Consider the following 18763-nt stretch of genomic DNA (forward strand, 5'->3'; position numbering starts at 1 on the left):
TGCTTTCTGATAAACTCTGCTTGTAGATGTTGCTACCAACAGCAAAGGATGTGGGACTGTGGCGCACCGCCGGTAATCTGCTGCAGCAGCTCTTGACATGTCGTGTTTTCCCCCGCTCTACCGGTAATTATGACACTATGACGATGGAAATGTCCAGGATAAGACCCTGAATCCAGATGAAGACAGGAAGAGGAAACAACAGGGTAGGAGTGAAACGGAAAAGGAGGAGGAGGCATGTCGAACCATGTCCTCCTCGTCATGGGTAATAGGACATAATTGGCAAATAAAATGGACGGGCTTCTTTCTTTGATGAGCAGAGCTGCAATTAAGGTGGAGACGGCTGGAATACTGTATGTGCAGCATTAGGTGTTTGTACCTGCAGGAACATTTTCCAGACACAAAATATCTCTCTATCTGTCCTTCAGACTAAACGGGTAAACACAGCGGTGAGACTAAAGGAGGAGGGATTACAGATGATGTAATCTTGGACCTGGACTTCAGATGTTCAACTGACCTTGAATTAGCCTCCAAGGAACAGTTGAATCCTTAAGGTTAAACAAGCATCCACACTTTCTCTACAGCCTCTTTAATAAGACACAAACAGAAAATAGGATGATACTGCTAGAGGTAGAACCATTTACTGGTTGACTGATTACTGGCCATTTTCTAATAATCAACATCAACCATTAAAAAGCCCTTATCACTCGACCTCTGGATAATAAGCATGAGATAAAAAGACCCAGTGTTCAGGACAGAAATGGCTCCTCAAACATAATACAGTATTTAGCATAAGCTCCCTCAGAGGGATCCATACTTGGCTCATGCCAACTGCTTCATCGTTGCCTCCATCATGTGAACTCGGTTGTGAGGCGACGACGAAGATTCAGCAGCTTTAGCAGGGATGCTTCTACAGCCGTCAAACACTGACATGAGCATGTAATCTCTGCCGCGGTTCCTCCAGCTGCCCGCCCTCACGCTTCGGATCTGATTCTGGCTCCAACGTGTGGCTGGATGTCTAGACTTGTCACAAAAACACCACTAATTTTCCCAAGGTTTTGTTTGGAGCTCTGTGCTCGTGACCGGCAGCGGAAGGAGGCCCGACCGCTGCTCACAGGAAGCTTCTGCAGACTTGTGACCAACCAGGAGACACCAGGGACCACACCATAGTTGTTTTAATTCCTCTGAAGTGATTATGAACTGTTTGGTACCATGATGAGTGCAGAGCTAATGTGGGCGTACTGTGGACGGGACAAGAACGCATGGAAATTTTCTCTTTGAAAATGTTGGTATTAATCTATTTTATATTTATTTAGCACATATGTACTCATAAATATTTATTTGTGGGGCTTTCATTCATCTATTTGGTTTAATTTATTTGTAATCATCATTAACAGGTTCGCCCATAAAGTTGGAGTTCCTTTGTGTTCAGACGTTTCTGTCTTTATTCCTCTTTTTATTTACATTTAACTGCAACATTGATGAGTGTGGTCCTCAGTGCTGATGCTTCACCTTCATCCACCTTCAGCATCCTTGCAGTTACTATGGTGATTATTTTCTGCTTGAGAGACTTGTTTTGCTGAACGTCCCCCCCCTGCTGTCCTGCACACCTACAGCATGCAGTATGTGGTCTGTTGATAGGGGAGTAATTATGTTGTATGAGTAACATATGTGGCTGATGTGGCACAGAGTTGCAGCCTGCGTTTGCACGTAACTATTATCTAAAGCGAGTTGGAAAACATAAACCATCCGAACTGCACCAGGACGGGATTCCTGCTGTCAACTTTTAGTACGCACTCTGAAGACAAACCGTGAAGGAGGACGTCTCCGGAGCAGAACCCTATACGTTCCTCCCCCACAAGTTTCCATACATTATTCATACATCAACAGTACCTGCAATGCAGAACACATCGTTGGTGTGAGGCGGGGCGGGAGGTGAGGGGGTGAGGGGGTGAGGGGGTGATGGGGGTGAGGGGAGGACTGGGATGCGTGTGGATGGATGAGAGGTGGGAAGCCAGAGTGGAGCCGTGCAGTGATGCTCAGCAATTTAGTGAGAGGCTCATTTTTCTTGTGCGGCGCCCCGATGCAGGATGGGTTATTAGAGCAGCACATTTAGCCCGGCTCCCCCTGAGTCGGGGGGAGTAAGTGGAGGTGGTGGGGTGGTGGGTGTCCGCTAGTTTCTTGTTATTGTTGTTATGATGTCCCAAGGCATCGCACAACTTTTTCTTGATGGCTTGTTGGTGTTTTTGTCCCTGCTTCCCCGTATATTTGTTTTCTAATGTCTTTACAAATCTCTCCTAAATCCATTTCTTCTTTCATTCTATTATCCTGCCTTTCTTTCTGTTTCATCTAATGTTTCCATATTATATTCTTATCTTCTGTTTGTTTCCTGCATTTCAAGTTCTTTCTTTTCTTTTGTCAAGGTTCTTTTCTTATTTTTTTTCTCTGCCTTTTCTTATTGTGTTATTTTATCCATCTTTCCTTCTTTTTTCTGTCACGTTTTTAATTTTCACGTCCTATTTCTTCTTCTTCTTGTCCTGCATTTCCTTTCTTCCTCCAGTGTTTCTGCTGTCATTCCTTTCCTGCTCCCTTTTTTCCAACCTTCCTCCCTCAGGTCTTACATTGCAGTTATTCCTAACCTTATTTTTGCAATGTTTTCTCTGTTCTTCCATAATTGTCTTCTTCCTTTCTAGATGGAAACACCAGACCACTGACTTGACTTCCACATGCCAAAACCCGAAGAAAAGAAAAAAACCTGAAGAAAACGTTAATATTGCTGCGTGTTGGGGGTGGTTGGATGTAGTTTCCCAACATACTCGGGACGGCATGTGTGTTAAAAAGAGTTTAAAGCCACTCAGTATCGCGTCTGGTCCCAGGGTGGGACACGGCGCAGCAGTGGGGACCAAAGAACCAAGAAGAGTGCTAATGTGCTAATGTGCTAATGTGCTAATGAATGGAGAAGATTCCGGCACATCTTAAAATACTTCTCAAAGCTCAAAGATAATTTCTCAAAGCTGGCCTACAAGTTGTCAGAATCCTCATCAAACAATTCAGAGTTCACCCTAGACCACTGGACAAGTGATTCTCCGTCTGCATCCCACCTTTGCCCAAACCGCTCATGCCGACTCAACAGACGTTAGTGAGTTCTTTAGCCCTAAAGGCCAAATTTGAGGATATCATACTTGGTTAGTTGTTCATGATTATGAAAAAAAAAATAATAATATTATTATTAGTAATTATTATTATTATCAGTATTATTATTATTAGTATTATTGTTATGATTATTGTTATCAACATTATTATTATTATTATTATTATCATTATAATTAATAATAATAATGTGTAAATAACTAAATCTACAACTGTGTGTGCAATTATTCTGCAGAATATTATTCATTTTCATTTGATCATTTCCTCAGTTTTTTTTCCCCCTTGTTGGTGTTTTCAGGAGGATGATACCAGAAATAACAGATTTATTTATAAACTAAGTCCTTTGCAGCGGAATGTGAAGCTGCTGAGATGGGAGTCGGAGCCTCCAAGTCAAAGATGATGTGCTCTCTCCGGGTCGAGGATCAGATCCTGCCCCAAGTGGAGGAGTTGATCTGGAGTGAAGGAAGAATGGGGGGGGGGGACTGACAGGCGGATTGTGTCGGTCTGTCGTGGTGAGGAAGGAGGTGAGGGGAAAGACAAAGCTCTGGATGTACCGGTGGATCTACGTCCCCACCCTCACCCAGCTGTAGGTGGTGACTTAAAGAACAAGATCGCAGATTCAAGTGGCTGAAATGACTTTCTCCTTAGAGACAGGGTGAGAAGCCCCAGAGTGCTGAGAGTGCAGATAAACCCAGGACTGTATTTTAGTGCAGTGACAGAAGATGTTTCTTGGAAGTCCATAGAAGTGGAAATCAGTCAGATCAGCAGAAGCTGGTTGTAATAAAGATGGAGACAAGAACTATTCATAGTTCATTCAGAATGAGTCACAAGCACTTAGTGCAGAGATAATGATCTGTTTAAGGCACTGTAACGTAAGCAGATGTGCTGCTGGGACTGGTTTTGAACGTGGGTTTTCGAGAGAAAGCTTCTCTTACATGAAATGTGCTCTTTTACCAGATTATAGTTGAGCATTTATGTACTGTATCTATGTTTCTGCTCAAGTAAAGCTGCATCTCAGGACATCACCTCACTGTGAGGCCAAGCTCTTGCAACGTTAAAGTTACTAATTCGTGGTAACTCGTCACTGATAATGCATATGCACACGCTCACCTGTCTCGTTTGTGTTTCTTCCCACTCTTTTTCTTTTTCTCTCTGCGCGTGGGCGAAGAGCTGCCGAACCTGTTGACGGAGACAGGAACAGGGAAGCATGCATGCCATGACTGCTTCTGTTAAACTTCCCTTCCAGTGAGTCTCGCTCTGTTCGCTTTTTGCTGACCTCGTCAAAAAAAAAATGGAAGACAACCCCCCCCCCCCTGTCTCCAACGCTGCAGTTTCTGAAGATTCATTTGCAACATTCACACCAGAATAATTAGCATTCACCTTCATAAAACCACAGAGTAATAACTCTGCAAGTGAAGCTAGAGTAGAAAAGAGGAGGACGGGGGATAAAAACCGTCACATCCATCCACTCCACCAGTGGAAGCAGCTTCCACTCACCGGCTCCGTCGACGGCCAGATTTCTTCTTCTTCCTTTTCTTTGGACGAGGGGATGGAGAGCTGCTGGATTTCCTTTTCACTCTGAATTAGCCACAGAATGAGAGACAAGGACTGAGTGACTGTTATGATAATCATTTTCAGTTTTGATTATAGTCATTTGGTGCAAAAGGTGGACACATTTTTTTTTTAAATTTCCTAAATCTCTTTTGACCGTAACACAATATTCATGCAGTGTGCCTTCGCCTGGAAACAGGAAATCCCTTTAAGGAAATGAGATCTTGTCTACGGATGGATGCCGAGAGCACAGAATAAATCAAATAAATTACTATAACTGCAAATGCACTTTTGACTTTGACTCTGTTTTTCACTGCTGGAACAACCACAGGCCTTAAACTGGATGATTTAAATGATCACTGGAACAGTGACACTGTTTGAAAATGCTTCAACCTGCTGTCACTGTGGTAGTCTTGGTCGTAGTCTCCATCTTCATATCTGACGACTTCAGGGTCGTCCTCGTACTCGCCGGGCTCAAAGTGCAGGTGGTTCACACTGAAAACACACAAGTCCCGGATCAAGAGACAGCATTGCATCTGCACTGGGGTTCCCAGCGCGTCAGCGTTTTCAGTGAAAAGTGTGGCAACTGCAAACGCAACCAAAAGGGGAAACAAGCGAAAAACTATTTATACAGGCATCTGATCTTCATTAGAAAGAGAGAAAAAAGCAGAAAAATCAGCTGCAAAGCTTCAACAGAAGACATTTGGACTTGTTTTCTTGATTCTTGAAGAAGGTTTACCTCTCATCCTCTTCAGTTCTAACTAACTGGTGGAGACTTATAACCGGTTGCTGGGACATTCAAGTCGAACCACTTCCTTGCCCTGGATTTAGTGGGATGTCCTAAATGTTAAGATTCACTGAGGCTCATTGAAGTCAGTCATTAGTTTGGGATGCGTGATCAGGAAAGCCTGTTACTGCCTGGGTAAACTTTGGGCCTTTATTAACCCTTCCACGGCACCTCAAATATCCTATTTGAGACTGGGGCTCGGGTAGGTCCATTCCCCTGTTACTGTAACAGAATGTCAATTCTCTGCTCTCTTTATATGACCGACATCGTATCTAGATGGCGGTTGTTGTGGGTGTTTGGTTCGACCTGACACTCAAAATTTAAAAATAAAAGTCCTCTCCTGGTGACTCTATCACAACAGAAACACAGTCAGAGGAACACCGAGCTCAATGAATTCTCTCGGGGGCACACTTGTGTGGGCAACCTTTTATGCCTATCCAACACATTCAGAGGGGATCACCACAGCCAGAAATCCTGCAGTCCTGTGGAATCTCACATGTGAGCTGTGGATACGACCTTGTTATCGTTTCGATGGTGAGATTCACATCTCTCCAACTTGTTCCTCACACACTGCATGGTACATGCTGACAGATGGCTGCAGCCTCCTCCCTAATCCTTACCCTTTCCCCCTCATGTGGCCCCCTGCAATCCTCCCAGGCTGACTATATCATCCCCATACAGGCTCAGGAAACATAAAATACACACATATTGATTGTTCTCCCCTCATGCCATCCCACCTCTCCGACCTTGTAGCACCTTGGCTGCGTTTCTCTTGGCTCTCTATTATTTTTTTCCACCATATTCTGTACGTGCAATAATGGATATGTGTAAAGGTGATATGGAATAACAGAGAAATGACGTCAATGACTGGCCGTGCCATTTTAATTAAAGGGCCGAGATGAAAACAGGGAGAAGAAATGACGACAAGTAGCTGAAGCAACACACAAAAAAAGCTAAATAAAGCACAGATCTGCATTTTAAATGAGAAGATCAAACACACATGAGCACACGACAAAAGAAAATCTTAAATTGGTTCACAATGTAGAGCACAGGCGATGTAGAAAAAAGACAAAGTATGAGGGGAGAGTATGTGGAGGGGGAGAGTGTGCAGCGGATTCGAACAAAGAGTAGGTCTGGTGGTTTGTTAGGAAGAGACGAGGCAACGGAGCACCTAATTGGCTGAGCACCGATGGGCCCAGCAGGGAAGCTAAGGAGCAGCAGAAAAACCTCCCTCCACCACGACAGTCCTTTTCTACACACACATACATGACCCCCCCCACACACACACAGAAAGAAACGTACATTACAGAGTGGCGTTTATTGGATCTTGAGCAACCATCTGAGACAGCAAAGAGCAAAGTAAAGAGCTGCAGGCAGCGGCGAGAGTTCGAGGGCAGCTCAGATAAAGCGTGGACTGCAAGTTGATGACGTTTTATTTCCACAAAAAGAGACAACATGACATTTGTGAAGACAGAGTGAGTTGACAGACACATGCACAAACACGCTACACTACACGCTGCCTTGAAAAACAAATGTTTCCATGGTAACTGCCTGAGTAAAAACACCAAATATACTCTTCTGAAAAACATTCAACTTCAACCCTAAGAATCACCAAAAAGTTTGAGATCTATGTGACTTGAAGTAGAAGTGTTAAAAGTATTAAATTATTTTTATTTTTATTAACATGTATGTTTATGTTTGTTGGTTTTTTTAAAGTCGCACAATTTCCTGAAGTCTTCAGGAAAATTCATAAACATACCTTTTTGAAAATATCACAGGAAAACCAGACAATATGACCCCTTTCAAGCGTGACATCACACCTCTGTAGTTTTAAGGGGTGGAGTCAGTCAATAAATCCACCTTCTGCTCCACAGAGTGAAAACCTTCCAACTTCAGGGTTGAGGCTGATGTGTAAATAAGAAAAGCTGCAGTTCCTCAGCTGACCACTGGGGACAGGCTCCAAATTGAGTCAATTGCAATCGATCCTTTATGTTAAAACGTTTAACTTTGCAGCAGAAATAAACAATTACACATCAAGACCTAGAATCTGCGACCACATCAAGCAAACTGACGTAAAGTAAATGTAAATGCTTTTATATATAATTAGAGGCGTGGTCTTTTGATTGATTGCTGATACATGCAATGGCAAGCCATCACTTTAGCTACTTAGCGCTTAGCGCTGTCCTGACTTAAAGGGGACCTATTACGGCATCTAATACCTATTTTAAACAGGCCTTGAATGTCTTAAAAACAAGCTTTTGATTTTTTTTGCTAAATAAATTAGAAATTCAGCCTCTGAGGAATGTCTTTATCTTCCCATTCTCTAACCTCATCATCTATGAGGGATTCTGAGTGGGAAGCTATGATAATAAGGCTCTGTGCTGATTGGCTGCCTGAATGACGTGATACACCGCTACGGAAAAATGGCGGAAGCTCCAACCGGCGGAGTTAGTTGTGGGCGTGGTTTCACGCTTCGGAAGCCAACCTATGTAAATTGAATCTGAACGGCTCGTAGACGCCACATCACACTGGATGGCTCATCCGGGCGGCTGTACAGACACTGCAGAATTTGGTTGCTTTTCTCCTTCTCTGAGTTGGCAGGCTGAGGGGAGACCACTTTATATATGTTGAAGCAAGAAAAAACGTGTTTTTCATAATAGGTCCCCTTTAAGTTCTGAGATGAATAAAGGCTTAACAGAGAATAATCATTAGGAGTTTTTAGACTGGATGATGAATGCATGTTTAATGCCTGTTGGGTAAAATAAATGCAAGATGTGTTATTTGCCACGCCGTGCCTGAAGGCGAGTTCGGAGGCGTTATCTGCATAACATAATGTAAGATGTGTGGGTGTTTTAGAATTACGTATCATCCCTACATCAGCAGGATGAAATACGCCGTCAGACAGGTGTCATTTTCAAAACGAGGATGGATGAACACACGGTGGGGTTTTGATTCTTGCAAAGTCCCAGTTTCTCATTTTTGTGGCCACTTGTTGAAACAATGGACCATCCTTTGTGGTTGCCAAGCAGGTTGCCAAATATGCGTTTGCTGTCACAGTGGCACAACACCCATGAAAAAAACATCAATATCACCATTTCAATAAAATCAATGAAATGAAAGCATAAATGAGCATGTGGTCGCCACCAGCCAACATCACTGCGGTCGGCATAGAAACAGGAAACATTTTTCGTGACGTTCACTTGACTCTTGCTGGTTTTAGTAAGAAGTTTTTCCTTGCTGTGCAGTAAAAGTCCAACAAGACAAGAAGAGCATGCTGTGATTTAGTTTATTCTACTCTCTATATGTGTTCAGTTCATTTTAATGCATTAAATCTATTATTACACTAAGTATGATAATACATTCTAATAATAATAATATTACAACAATAACCTGATAATTCAGTGACAGGTCCCTCCCCACGTGCAGCATGTGTCTGGTTGATCAGAGTGAGTGTGTAACGCTCATCTTCAGCCCCCCTGGAGGGTTGACAGGCAGGCTGCAGAAACGGTGTGTTAGCTATTCGAGTACGAGTGCGACTGATCTGAGGTTTCTGGGTCGGGAGGAGGTACAATTTCTGTATGAATGCATTCCCTGTTTTACCCCCAAACAATCAAATATACTGTCTGCTCTAAAAACACAGAAAACATGTAATTGATTCAGAATGTGGCCCCTTTAATCTGCCAGAAAAACAAGAACTATATTTACCCTTTTATTTGTCTTATTGATGTGTCCCTTTAGGGTGGGAATGATTTACAATGCCCAAAAAGCAATTAAGAGCAGTTTAAACTATCTGGCGTTCCCCATGCTCCGTCATTACTGATAAATCAACTAATTCCCCGCCCTGTCTCTAATCTCTTAATTGATGACGAGCTCCAATATGCAGCAGACATCTGTCTGGCCACAGCGCACCGCCCCCCCCACCCGGTGTTAAATGCTGCACCGGTGGAGCGAGAGGCTCCCTAATTCAGCCCCTGTCCCTGAGAGCTGGCAGTGATGGACTACGAGCGCGGCCGTCCTCTGGGCTGCAGCACGAAGTGCTGCAACTCATCTGTATCCTCGCTCAGACACTCAGCTGCCGAAAGAGCATACATATTCCCGTTGCTGTAGAGTTATGCTGTTATTGTGGGTGGGTGCTGATGTGGGTGGAGGCTGCATGCTGGAGGCTGGAGGCTGGATTTATCACCTCTCCTCCCGTGGGTGGGGGTAGATCTAAAAGCTGCTTTGAAATGGTCCATCTAGGTGTTACAGAGTGGGTCTCTACATCTGAGCTGGTCATTTTAGGGGCAAAAACAAAAACATTTGATGGTGTGGGGGGCAAAATGATTTGAAATATTCAAAAACAGATATACTTGTGCATAAACGTCAGTCGCGTATATTTGTCCACTATGTGCAGCCAGGGGTCAGCAGTTCCATTGATCATGTATGGCAGGGGTATTCAACTAGATTCGGCCGGGGGCCACATCTGCAAAAGGACTGTATGGAGAGGGCCGCACAATTTGAAAATGTGGGGGTTTTCAAAATGTATTTTGCACTCAAAGACGAAGACTTATGTAAATATAATACATTTGTATTATACATTTGAATATATCTAGTTTACATATGAATTATGTATTAATTGTCTCCAGATTTAGTAATTGTGAATGTTAAATATAATATTCAGATAAAGAAAAATTATTTTGAATGCAAGTTCATTTTGAAACCATGCATTGTGCAAACTTAATGTGTTGATATTGACCTACTTTTAATAATGACAAAGCACCACTTTCCACCAAGATTTCCTTATTTGAATATTATATTAAGCATTGAGCACAACCATTTTAGTCCATAGTAGCCAGTTATAAAAATATTATTAAAAAAAAAAAAAATTCAACAAACACCCCCTTTTTTGAAATATGACCAGGGGCCACATAAAAGCTCCTGGCGGGCCGCATGTGGCCCGCTGGCCGCCAATTGAATATCCCTGCTGTATGGACTCAGCATGTAAGCCTGAAGGGCTGTAATAGGCTTTATGTATTTTCCTTCACTTACACTTCCCATCCACTCTGCAGGAAATCGGCATGGAGACAACAAAGATGGGTATGAACTTGAAAATCTATCCGTATGCCGTCCGAGTGCATGAAGCTGAGTGTCCTTGGCTGTCAATTGCTTCCTAAAAAAAAGATTAAAATCTACAGTATCTAAATCCTCCCAGCTAAGCAAAAGCAAAGTCAACGCAGTGCTGTGTTTAGAGGCGCTGTGGTTCCACTGATCATTTCCTGAGTCTACGTATTTATATCTACACTATCAGCCAAAAACTTTCAAACAGCTTATAGATTTCTCTGTCTGAAGAAAACTAGAACAAGGTGGTGTGATGCATCTCTCTGTGGGAGGCTGTTCAATCTGAGAATATTGATTATTCAGTGGAGGAAGTCTGGACGGTTTTACTCCAAAGTGGAGGAATTTAAACATGGCATATCATTCTATTTGAATTATTCAGCGTCAGCATTCCTCTGAACAACAAAAAGTTAAACTGATATTTTTCTCAGACATTTAAAAACCCACTACTTCACTTCATGAAATGTCTTGACAGCAGACTTTACATTGTCTCAATTTATGTTTGTTCATGCTTATATTTATCAGGTCTGTTGACCGTCTGCATGTAGCATGCTCATGTTGCCGTGTCACTGAGGAGATGTGATTAATCATGCAGGTCAATGTCAAACGTGATCACGGTGATTATGATTCACAATAATGCAAACACACGTATGTCTGTGTTTACAGCAGCACAAAACACTTCCTTACATGTTAAAATCTCATTTTCAGTTTTGTTTGAAGGAATACTTGTTTACTTTAAGAAGTGTTGTCTCCCTCTTGATGTCTCACCTTTCTGCTCCTGATAACATCTAGCCAGATTAACTTCTGAGTCCCGTCCTGATTGTCTCTCGCCACAACGGCGTGTCACACATCAACAATGATGAAAGTAGCTCACAGAGCCACAGAAGCAATCAAGACGATTAGGAAGGTAATGAGGGAAGAGAATATGAGAAAGTGTACAGTGTTGTAAAATCAACATAACCTCCTCACCTATAGGGGGCGTCCACTGAGAGAAAAATGACAGAAGTTCCTGTGTGCTACTTTAAATTCATGCTCTGGGCTTGAATTAATTTCCATGGTAATTTATCCGCGTCACAGCAAACTGTACAGTCATGCTACAGCAAAGTCAAGGACTTTGAAACAACTTTTGATGAGCACAGGATGTGGGACACCAGCACTCCTCTCAGACAGACGATGTCGCGCTAATGTGCTCTCTAAATTGGGTTTGGGTCACGACCTCGTAGACCCCCTAGGAAGATTAATCGTAATCCTATAAAGCGTGTCAAGTCTGAAACAAAGCAGTGTGTTGTGACCGGATGTGACGTTGATGATGTCCTGCATGACGCTATTGCTGGTGGCTCAAGACAAGGATGGCATTTCGCAGCACAGTAACGTCACTGGACGAGAAGCATCTGCTGCTGTTTGTGCTTGGATGTTGTTTGCCTGTACCGCAACGTCAATTAAAAGCCACGTCCTGTCTTTCAGGCTCTGCAGCATTTCATTCAGCTCAGACTAGTCTGAAGGATGGCCAGTGTTACTCTGATGGTATTTAAAGGTCTGTATGCTGATTGGCATGTTTTCCTTCTCCCAGTATGTTGCAATCTGGGCAAATAAGGGCCGGGTTTCCCAGATCCAACCTCTCTTAAGGATTTAAGAGAGGTTCAAAGAAGGTTTGAACTAAGAGAGAACCCTAAGATATGGGTGTTTCCCAGATGACTTCTTAACACCGTTCTTTAGTTTCGCTCTTTCAGAAGCTCTTTGGAGGAGCTGTCCGGTTCTGAAACCAAATCAATCGATGCCAGGCAAATCGATCACCGATCACTATCAGCGCATTTTCACACGCAGCACTGCTACCTAACGCACTAATTCCCTGCTGCTTGTGCGTTATAATGAAAAATTAAGATGATAAATATAATTCAATGACCCTTTTTCATCCAAACGGTGCGTTACTCCGTTATTTCTGGCTACAGTGAGGCTTTTTTTCCCCACACGCAGAAACCGGGAGGAAACGTGGTGGGCGTATGTGTGCGTTCAAAAACATGAGCCAAGAGAAGGCGAGTTTCGCAAATTGCAACGTGGAATTACAGCAATCCCTGGTTTTTCGCAGGGGTTATGTTCCAAAAAGAACCCGTGATAAGTGAAATTCTTTTTACAATTACAGAGGGCTTCAGATTGCAGAGATCATCCCCGCCACGCATGTATTCCTGCTCTTCTGATGCCGCTGCATCCCGCAGGTGGGTTTTTTCAAGAGAAGAAAATAGTTATGGGTCGTTGTCTTCGCTCTTTTTTCTTCTGGGCAAAAAGATTCTTTAATATAAACCGACACCATTGATTATATTTGAGACTGTAATGAACGATTCATCAAAGGATCCCGTTGATCAGCTGCTGCTTCCCTGTCATCACATAGATGCGCTCGGGCGCGGCGCAGGAGGATCGGTGTCCCGGCTGCCTGGACAGCGCGGTCCGACAGCGAATGCGTTCATAAAAACAGTTCTGCTTCGCGCACGGTGACGCGGTTGATTTGCAGCGAGAACATGCTGTATAGCAACCAAATCATCAAATAAATGATATTCATGATGATCGTTTTATTTGTGCGTAATGCATAAAGCATATACAGGAACACACTTGTTATTCCTTATTTTTCTTTTTTTTCCCCCCTTTGCTGTCACCAATAAATGCTAAACAATATAAATCTAAAGTATAAAATAGATCAAAACTTGTGCGGGGTGCATTGTTTTAATATCTCATTGCTTGGTGTAATATTGTTTTGCCTGACGCGGCTGGATCTGTGAGTCTTTGTTCACTAAGATGGTTGTAAAGACTGGGTCAGCAGCATCTTTCATTTCCTTCTTAATGAAAGAGATACTTAAGCTAAGAGCAACTCTGGGAAACGCGATTTTCTTTCACAGGCTCCTTAAGAAGGTTTGAAAGAAGTCTTTCGCTGTTAAGAACTACTTAACTGATCTGGGAAACCCGGCCAAGCAGGATTAAACAAGTCGTAGTTCTCCAGCTAATGGAAAATGACTACTAATATATCTTGTCTTTTGTACCATTGACAATATATCTGCCCCTCCTCTCTCTGTTTCTCATTCTCTTTTTCTGATCTTCCTTTTCCTGTTCCACCCGGCAGGTCTCCAGCCGGAGGGTCCCCCCTTATAATTCAGGTCCTGCTCAAGGTTTTTCATTGCCCCTGTTTGTCTTAAGGTTTTTCTCCCCTAGAGGAGTTTTTACGTGCCATTGTTTATGTAATAATTGCTCGGGGGTCATGCTCTAGCTCTCTGGAAAGCACCTCGAGACAATTTGTATTGTCATAGACGGCATATAAATAACATTTAATTGAAATGAATTGAATTGTTGCCTGAAAGCAATATCTCTGCCCATTTATGTGAGCTGCACGTCCACATACAGTAAGACTGAATGTCCTTGTAAAATATCACATCTGTCCTTTAAATGCAGAAGTCGTTTGATCTGCTTATTATTGACACTACCTGCGGATCGATGAAGCCATGGTCACTAGCTATTTTATCGAAAGAAAGAAGGGCAATTCATAATCCTGCAGTTTACAAGGTTTTTCTGAAGGGAGACGGCTCCAAAGTGTGAAAAAATAAAATAATATAGAATAAACAAATCATTTTCTATCTTATAAGTTTGACTTCTTTGGGAATAAATGTTAATGTATTCATCAGACTGTACACGCCGCCCCGTCTCACAGCCGTCCTCCTCTTTTCCTCGCGCTCTGGTTAAATGTCAGACACCAAATGAGGTGAAGAGGAGTGGGAATCATTAGCGCGTCTGAGAGAAAGGAAACATCAACGTTAGGGCTGTTCGATTAATCGATTTTAAATCGTAATCGCGATTATGTAATTAGAACGATGTTAAAACGGGAAAATCGAAAAATCGATTTTGCACTTTTTTTTTTTTTTTTTAATTTTATTTTTTTTTAAACCTTGTCTGCACACATATTAATGATTGATACCATATTAATGATTGATGGAAATACCTCTCAATACCTGCGACAAGTGCCCCATGGGAGAGGCTCTTTAGTGTAGGAGGGGGAGTTGTAACATACCACCGGGCATCCCTCAAGCCAGATGCGGTAGACCGGCTCGTGTTCCTTGCAAAAAACTTGCAAATGTGAATAGCAAATGTAATGACTGACATTACACACCTCTACCTCCTTCATGGGTTGCATTATTATTTAGCTTGCAGAGACCCAGTTTAGTTTAATTAGAAAATGTCTTGTTTTATTTAATTGGAAATATAACTTACTGTATGTTTGCAAGTGCTGATTTGCTGATTTTTTTTTTTTCAGAGATAAAACTTTATATTTTATTATATTTTTTAAAACTTTTTTTCAACTTATTTTACAGAGTTTTGGACTTTATTCATTCATTTTTGGTTTAATAAGAGCAAAGTTTGCACTTAAAGCCCAATGGGGCAAATGTTCAATAAAAAAACAGCATATTTGAAATCATTTCTTTGCCTTTTGTCAATTCACAAAATAATCGTAATCGAAAATCGGATTTTGAGAGAAAATAATCAAGATTTTATTTTTGGGCAAAATTGAACAGCCCTAATCAACGTCAATACGCGTCACAAGTTCACGGACACGGCTCAGGCCGCCATCACCGTGCCAGCTCTGCCAATCGCTCGCACATCTAGGGTGACGGACCAACTCAGGGGGACGTCCGCGCCAGCAGCCTGCCGTTGCCATCCTTGCCGGTTATGGAGAGCTGCGGCGGCCTTCGGAAGAGCGTTTGTGAAACTTTCTGGGTCCCAGATGAAAACTATATGTTCGTTTTTCCATCTTCCATCATCTTCTTATCTTTTCAATCTTTCAATTATTTTGCCTCCAACAGAGTTAAGAAAATACTTTCAAGTACCACTGATTATTTTAAAAGCTCCAAGCTTTAACCATTCTGTGTGTTTTCAAAAAAATCTGTTATAAAACTTTAATTCAGGCTTTTCATTTTTTTATTTCTACCATGTGATGATGTTCTAATGTTCCTGTGAAGCACTTTGAATCACATTGCTGTTGAATTGTATCGTAGTAATAAACGCGCCTTGCCTTGCTTTGCCTTACATTCATATGAAAGGACAGCCAGTAAAAAGCAAAGGATTTTACTGTAATATAAAATCAACTTTTGCAATCATGAAAACACAGTCTTTGAATGCGACTGCCTGAGGACATAATTAGGGAGGCAGAGCATATCTCATCATCACCCAGTTTAAAAACCCATCTCTGTTTGCTTCTGATATTTACTGCTGTCTATGTTTGATTCATTTATCACAAAGCATCTTCATTCATTTTGAAAGTGATTTATAATCAAGGATACACCGCTTTCTGAGTTGTCTAATAATGAATAAGGGACAGAGAGAAGAGGTGGAAGACCTGTATCCTTTTGCTTCTTAAATACATAACTGCATTCACACAAGAGCTGTGAGAGAATACACATGTGTTTGTTAGATAAACACACAAGAAACGCTCTGAAGAGAGAGGAATTTCTATCATCATTTGTGACAAAGTTCTTTTTTTTTGCATTCTTCGTTTTCTTAGACAGATTTTATATGATGAAGCATATCAGGCTGCCATTAGTGAAAAAAGACAAAGTTGTTATAGACAAAGATCTCCAGGATCATCCTGGTGTGAGGAAACTTACCCCGGCTGTGTGTGAGAGCCCTCTCTGGTGATGACGCCCTCCTTGTCCATCAGCATTTGCCTGAACGTGCTCACCTTCTGTCGGATCTCCTCCTCCGTGTACCTGAGGACACGAAGACACAGCGGTTGAAGAGAGGAACTCGACCACACTCACCGGTAATCTGTCGCTCAGACGGACTCAGCAGCGAGTAAACAATGACAACAGAGAACGAGAAGCAACAGCTTTGATATCAGCAGTGAACTGTGGACCGGCAAAGCTTTTATCCGCCATTGCTGCCAGGAGCTCATGTAGGGAGACGTGTCATCTCTCACCATCACACAGAGTCCGAACAAATGACAGAGGCTGTCTTTTGATCGTGTCCTTAGCAAAAACTATGCCAAATGATGAACACTGTGATGCCTCTTTGTCACCCTGAGTTTCTCGGCGGGCCGGTAAAGCCCAGTATTTTCTTATTCTGCTTGCTGAGCTGAGAGGAACAGTGGGCAGCGCATGACTGTTACACCACTGATTTTGATCCTTTATTTTATTTTACACAATTATTTTTGAATTTCAGGTTTGACAAGGTTGTTAGTGGGTGCAACTGAACTAAATGATCTGCTAGACTGTAATATCACACTGGTCTTTAGGGTACAAAGTATGCCAAATAAAGCCCCACTGGTGAACATGTTTCCAGCTTTGGGCTGCAGGCTAACAGTTTGTGGACAACGCCAGTAGGAGCTAGCACGCGCTCTGAGAACTGGCCCATCCTCTCCAAACAAGTCCTGCTCAGTTCTACTTCTCCTAAGACATGGACTTTTCAGTGCACTTTGTAATTTGCTGTGTGCATGACCCTCTTCACAACATCTCCATGTCCCGCTCAGGCTGGAGTAAAGAGCTGAAACAGGAAGCAGAGATCCAGAAACATGACAGAGACCAGTAAGGTGATGGAAGAAGTAAATGCTGATAACCTTTAATGAGACACAACCAATGAAATGTATCGTAATACGAGCAAGATGATATACCATTATCACAAAAGATTGTTCAGCTATAACAGGGGTCGGCAACCCAAAATGTTGAAAGAGCCATATTGGACCAAAAACACAAAAAACGAATGTGTCTGGAGCCGTAAAAAATGAAAGCCTTAGAATGAAGACAAATGGTGAAAGGAGAAATGTCGAAAAAAAGTCAAAATGTGGAGAAAAAAGTCAAAATTTAGAGAAAAAAGTCAAAATGTTGAGATTAATGTTGAAGTACAATCTCGAGAAAAAAGTTCAAATGTTGAGAAAAAAGTGGAAATGTCGAGAAAAAAGTGGAAATGTCGAGAAAAAAGTCGAAATGTTGAGAAAAAAGTCGAAATGTCGAGATTAAAAAGGAAAGGAAAAAGGAAGAAAAAAAAGTGGAAAAAAGGAAAGAAAGAAGAAAAAAGAAAAAAAAACAAGAAAAGAAAGAAAAAAAAGGAAAAAAAGAGAAAAAAGAGAAAAAAAGAGAAAATAAAGACAAAGAAAGAGAAAAAAAGGAAGAAAAAAAGAAGTAAAAAGGGAAAAAAGGAAAAAAAGAAGAAAAAAGCAAAAAAAACAAGAAAAGAAAGAAAAAAAGGAAAAAAAGAGAAAAACAAGAGAAAAGAAAGAGAAAGAAAGAGAAAAAAGGAAGAAAAAAAGAAGCAAAAATGAAGAAAAAGGGGAAAAAAAGGAAAAAAAGGTGAAATATTATTGAAAAAGCTCCAGGAGCCACTAGGGCGGCGCTAAAGAGCCGCATGCGGCTCTAGAGCCGCGGGTTGCCGACCCCTGAGCTATAAGTTTCATTCTAAAAAATGAAAAAAAAAAAAAAAAAAATCAGATTTCAAGTTACGCTTCATGTGTTTTGCAGAAAAAAAGGTGGTTTGGAGACCAGCTGGGTGACCGAGTCCTCGTCAGACCTACAGTAGCTGTCTTTTAGTCTGTCTTTTAGTGTAAACACCACAACAACCTGGAGACTCCTGGTTCACAAGGCAGCGAGTCGAGAAGTCTGTTCATCATAGCGATGGGCTGACTCTAAAAGTCGCCCGGCGTGACACCTGTGATTCACCTGATCAGCAACAGAGATATCGTCTGATCACATTAACCTTTAGGAATCCCTTCACGACTGAATAGGTAGATATACCACAGCAAACGTCCCAGTAAACTAATAATGCAAAAGATTAAACCTGCATCACCTTCATCATGCATACTTTTGAAACAAAACCACCTCGTAGACTCGTATGTATGTTTCTGGCGTGGTGTCGTATCTGATCAATTACCTTCTTAACACCTTTTAAACTTCTTGGATGATCCAATCACAAGTGCGTAGCTCCAAGTACGTCACTTCCTAGTGCATCTTCATGATACATCCTGCTCCACCAGTGATCAGGCCTCATTAATCCATTTTGGATATAAACAAAAGCAGCAGCTGTCAGAAATAAATTGGACCTCAGTGGGTTAAAATCTCAAATTGCATTCAGAGACCGAACACAATTACTAGAGATTCGAACATCGCCTCCGAGATCATTAAGAGCTCAAAATGTGACATACACTTCATTATGATTGTTACA

General features: G+C 41.9%; 1 protein-coding gene across 2 annotated transcripts in view; it reads right to left on the reverse strand.

The window, feature by feature from the left end:
* The window catches only part of srrm3 (serine/arginine repetitive matrix 3), a 99207-nt gene that overhangs the window by 21954 nt on the left and 58490 nt on the right, over positions 1 to 18763 (reverse strand). For both annotated transcript variants that reach the window (XM_061740128.1, XM_061740130.1), the window contains exons 3-6: positions 16219 to 16320; positions 5092 to 5193; positions 4645 to 4725; positions 4258 to 4326 (exon numbers count right to left, since the gene is read on the reverse strand). In XM_061740128.1, the coding sequence (XP_061596112.1) occupies positions 4258 to 4326; positions 4645 to 4725; positions 5092 to 5193; positions 16219 to 16320 (354 nt within the window). The remainder of the gene's footprint in view (positions 1 to 4257; positions 4327 to 4644; positions 4726 to 5091; positions 5194 to 16218; positions 16321 to 18763) is intronic.

Source organism: Cololabis saira, chromosome 14 (assembly GCF_033807715.1).
Source record: "Cololabis saira isolate AMF1-May2022 chromosome 14, fColSai1.1, whole genome shotgun sequence".
NCBI lineage: Eukaryota > Metazoa > Chordata > Actinopteri > Beloniformes > Belonidae > Cololabis > Cololabis saira.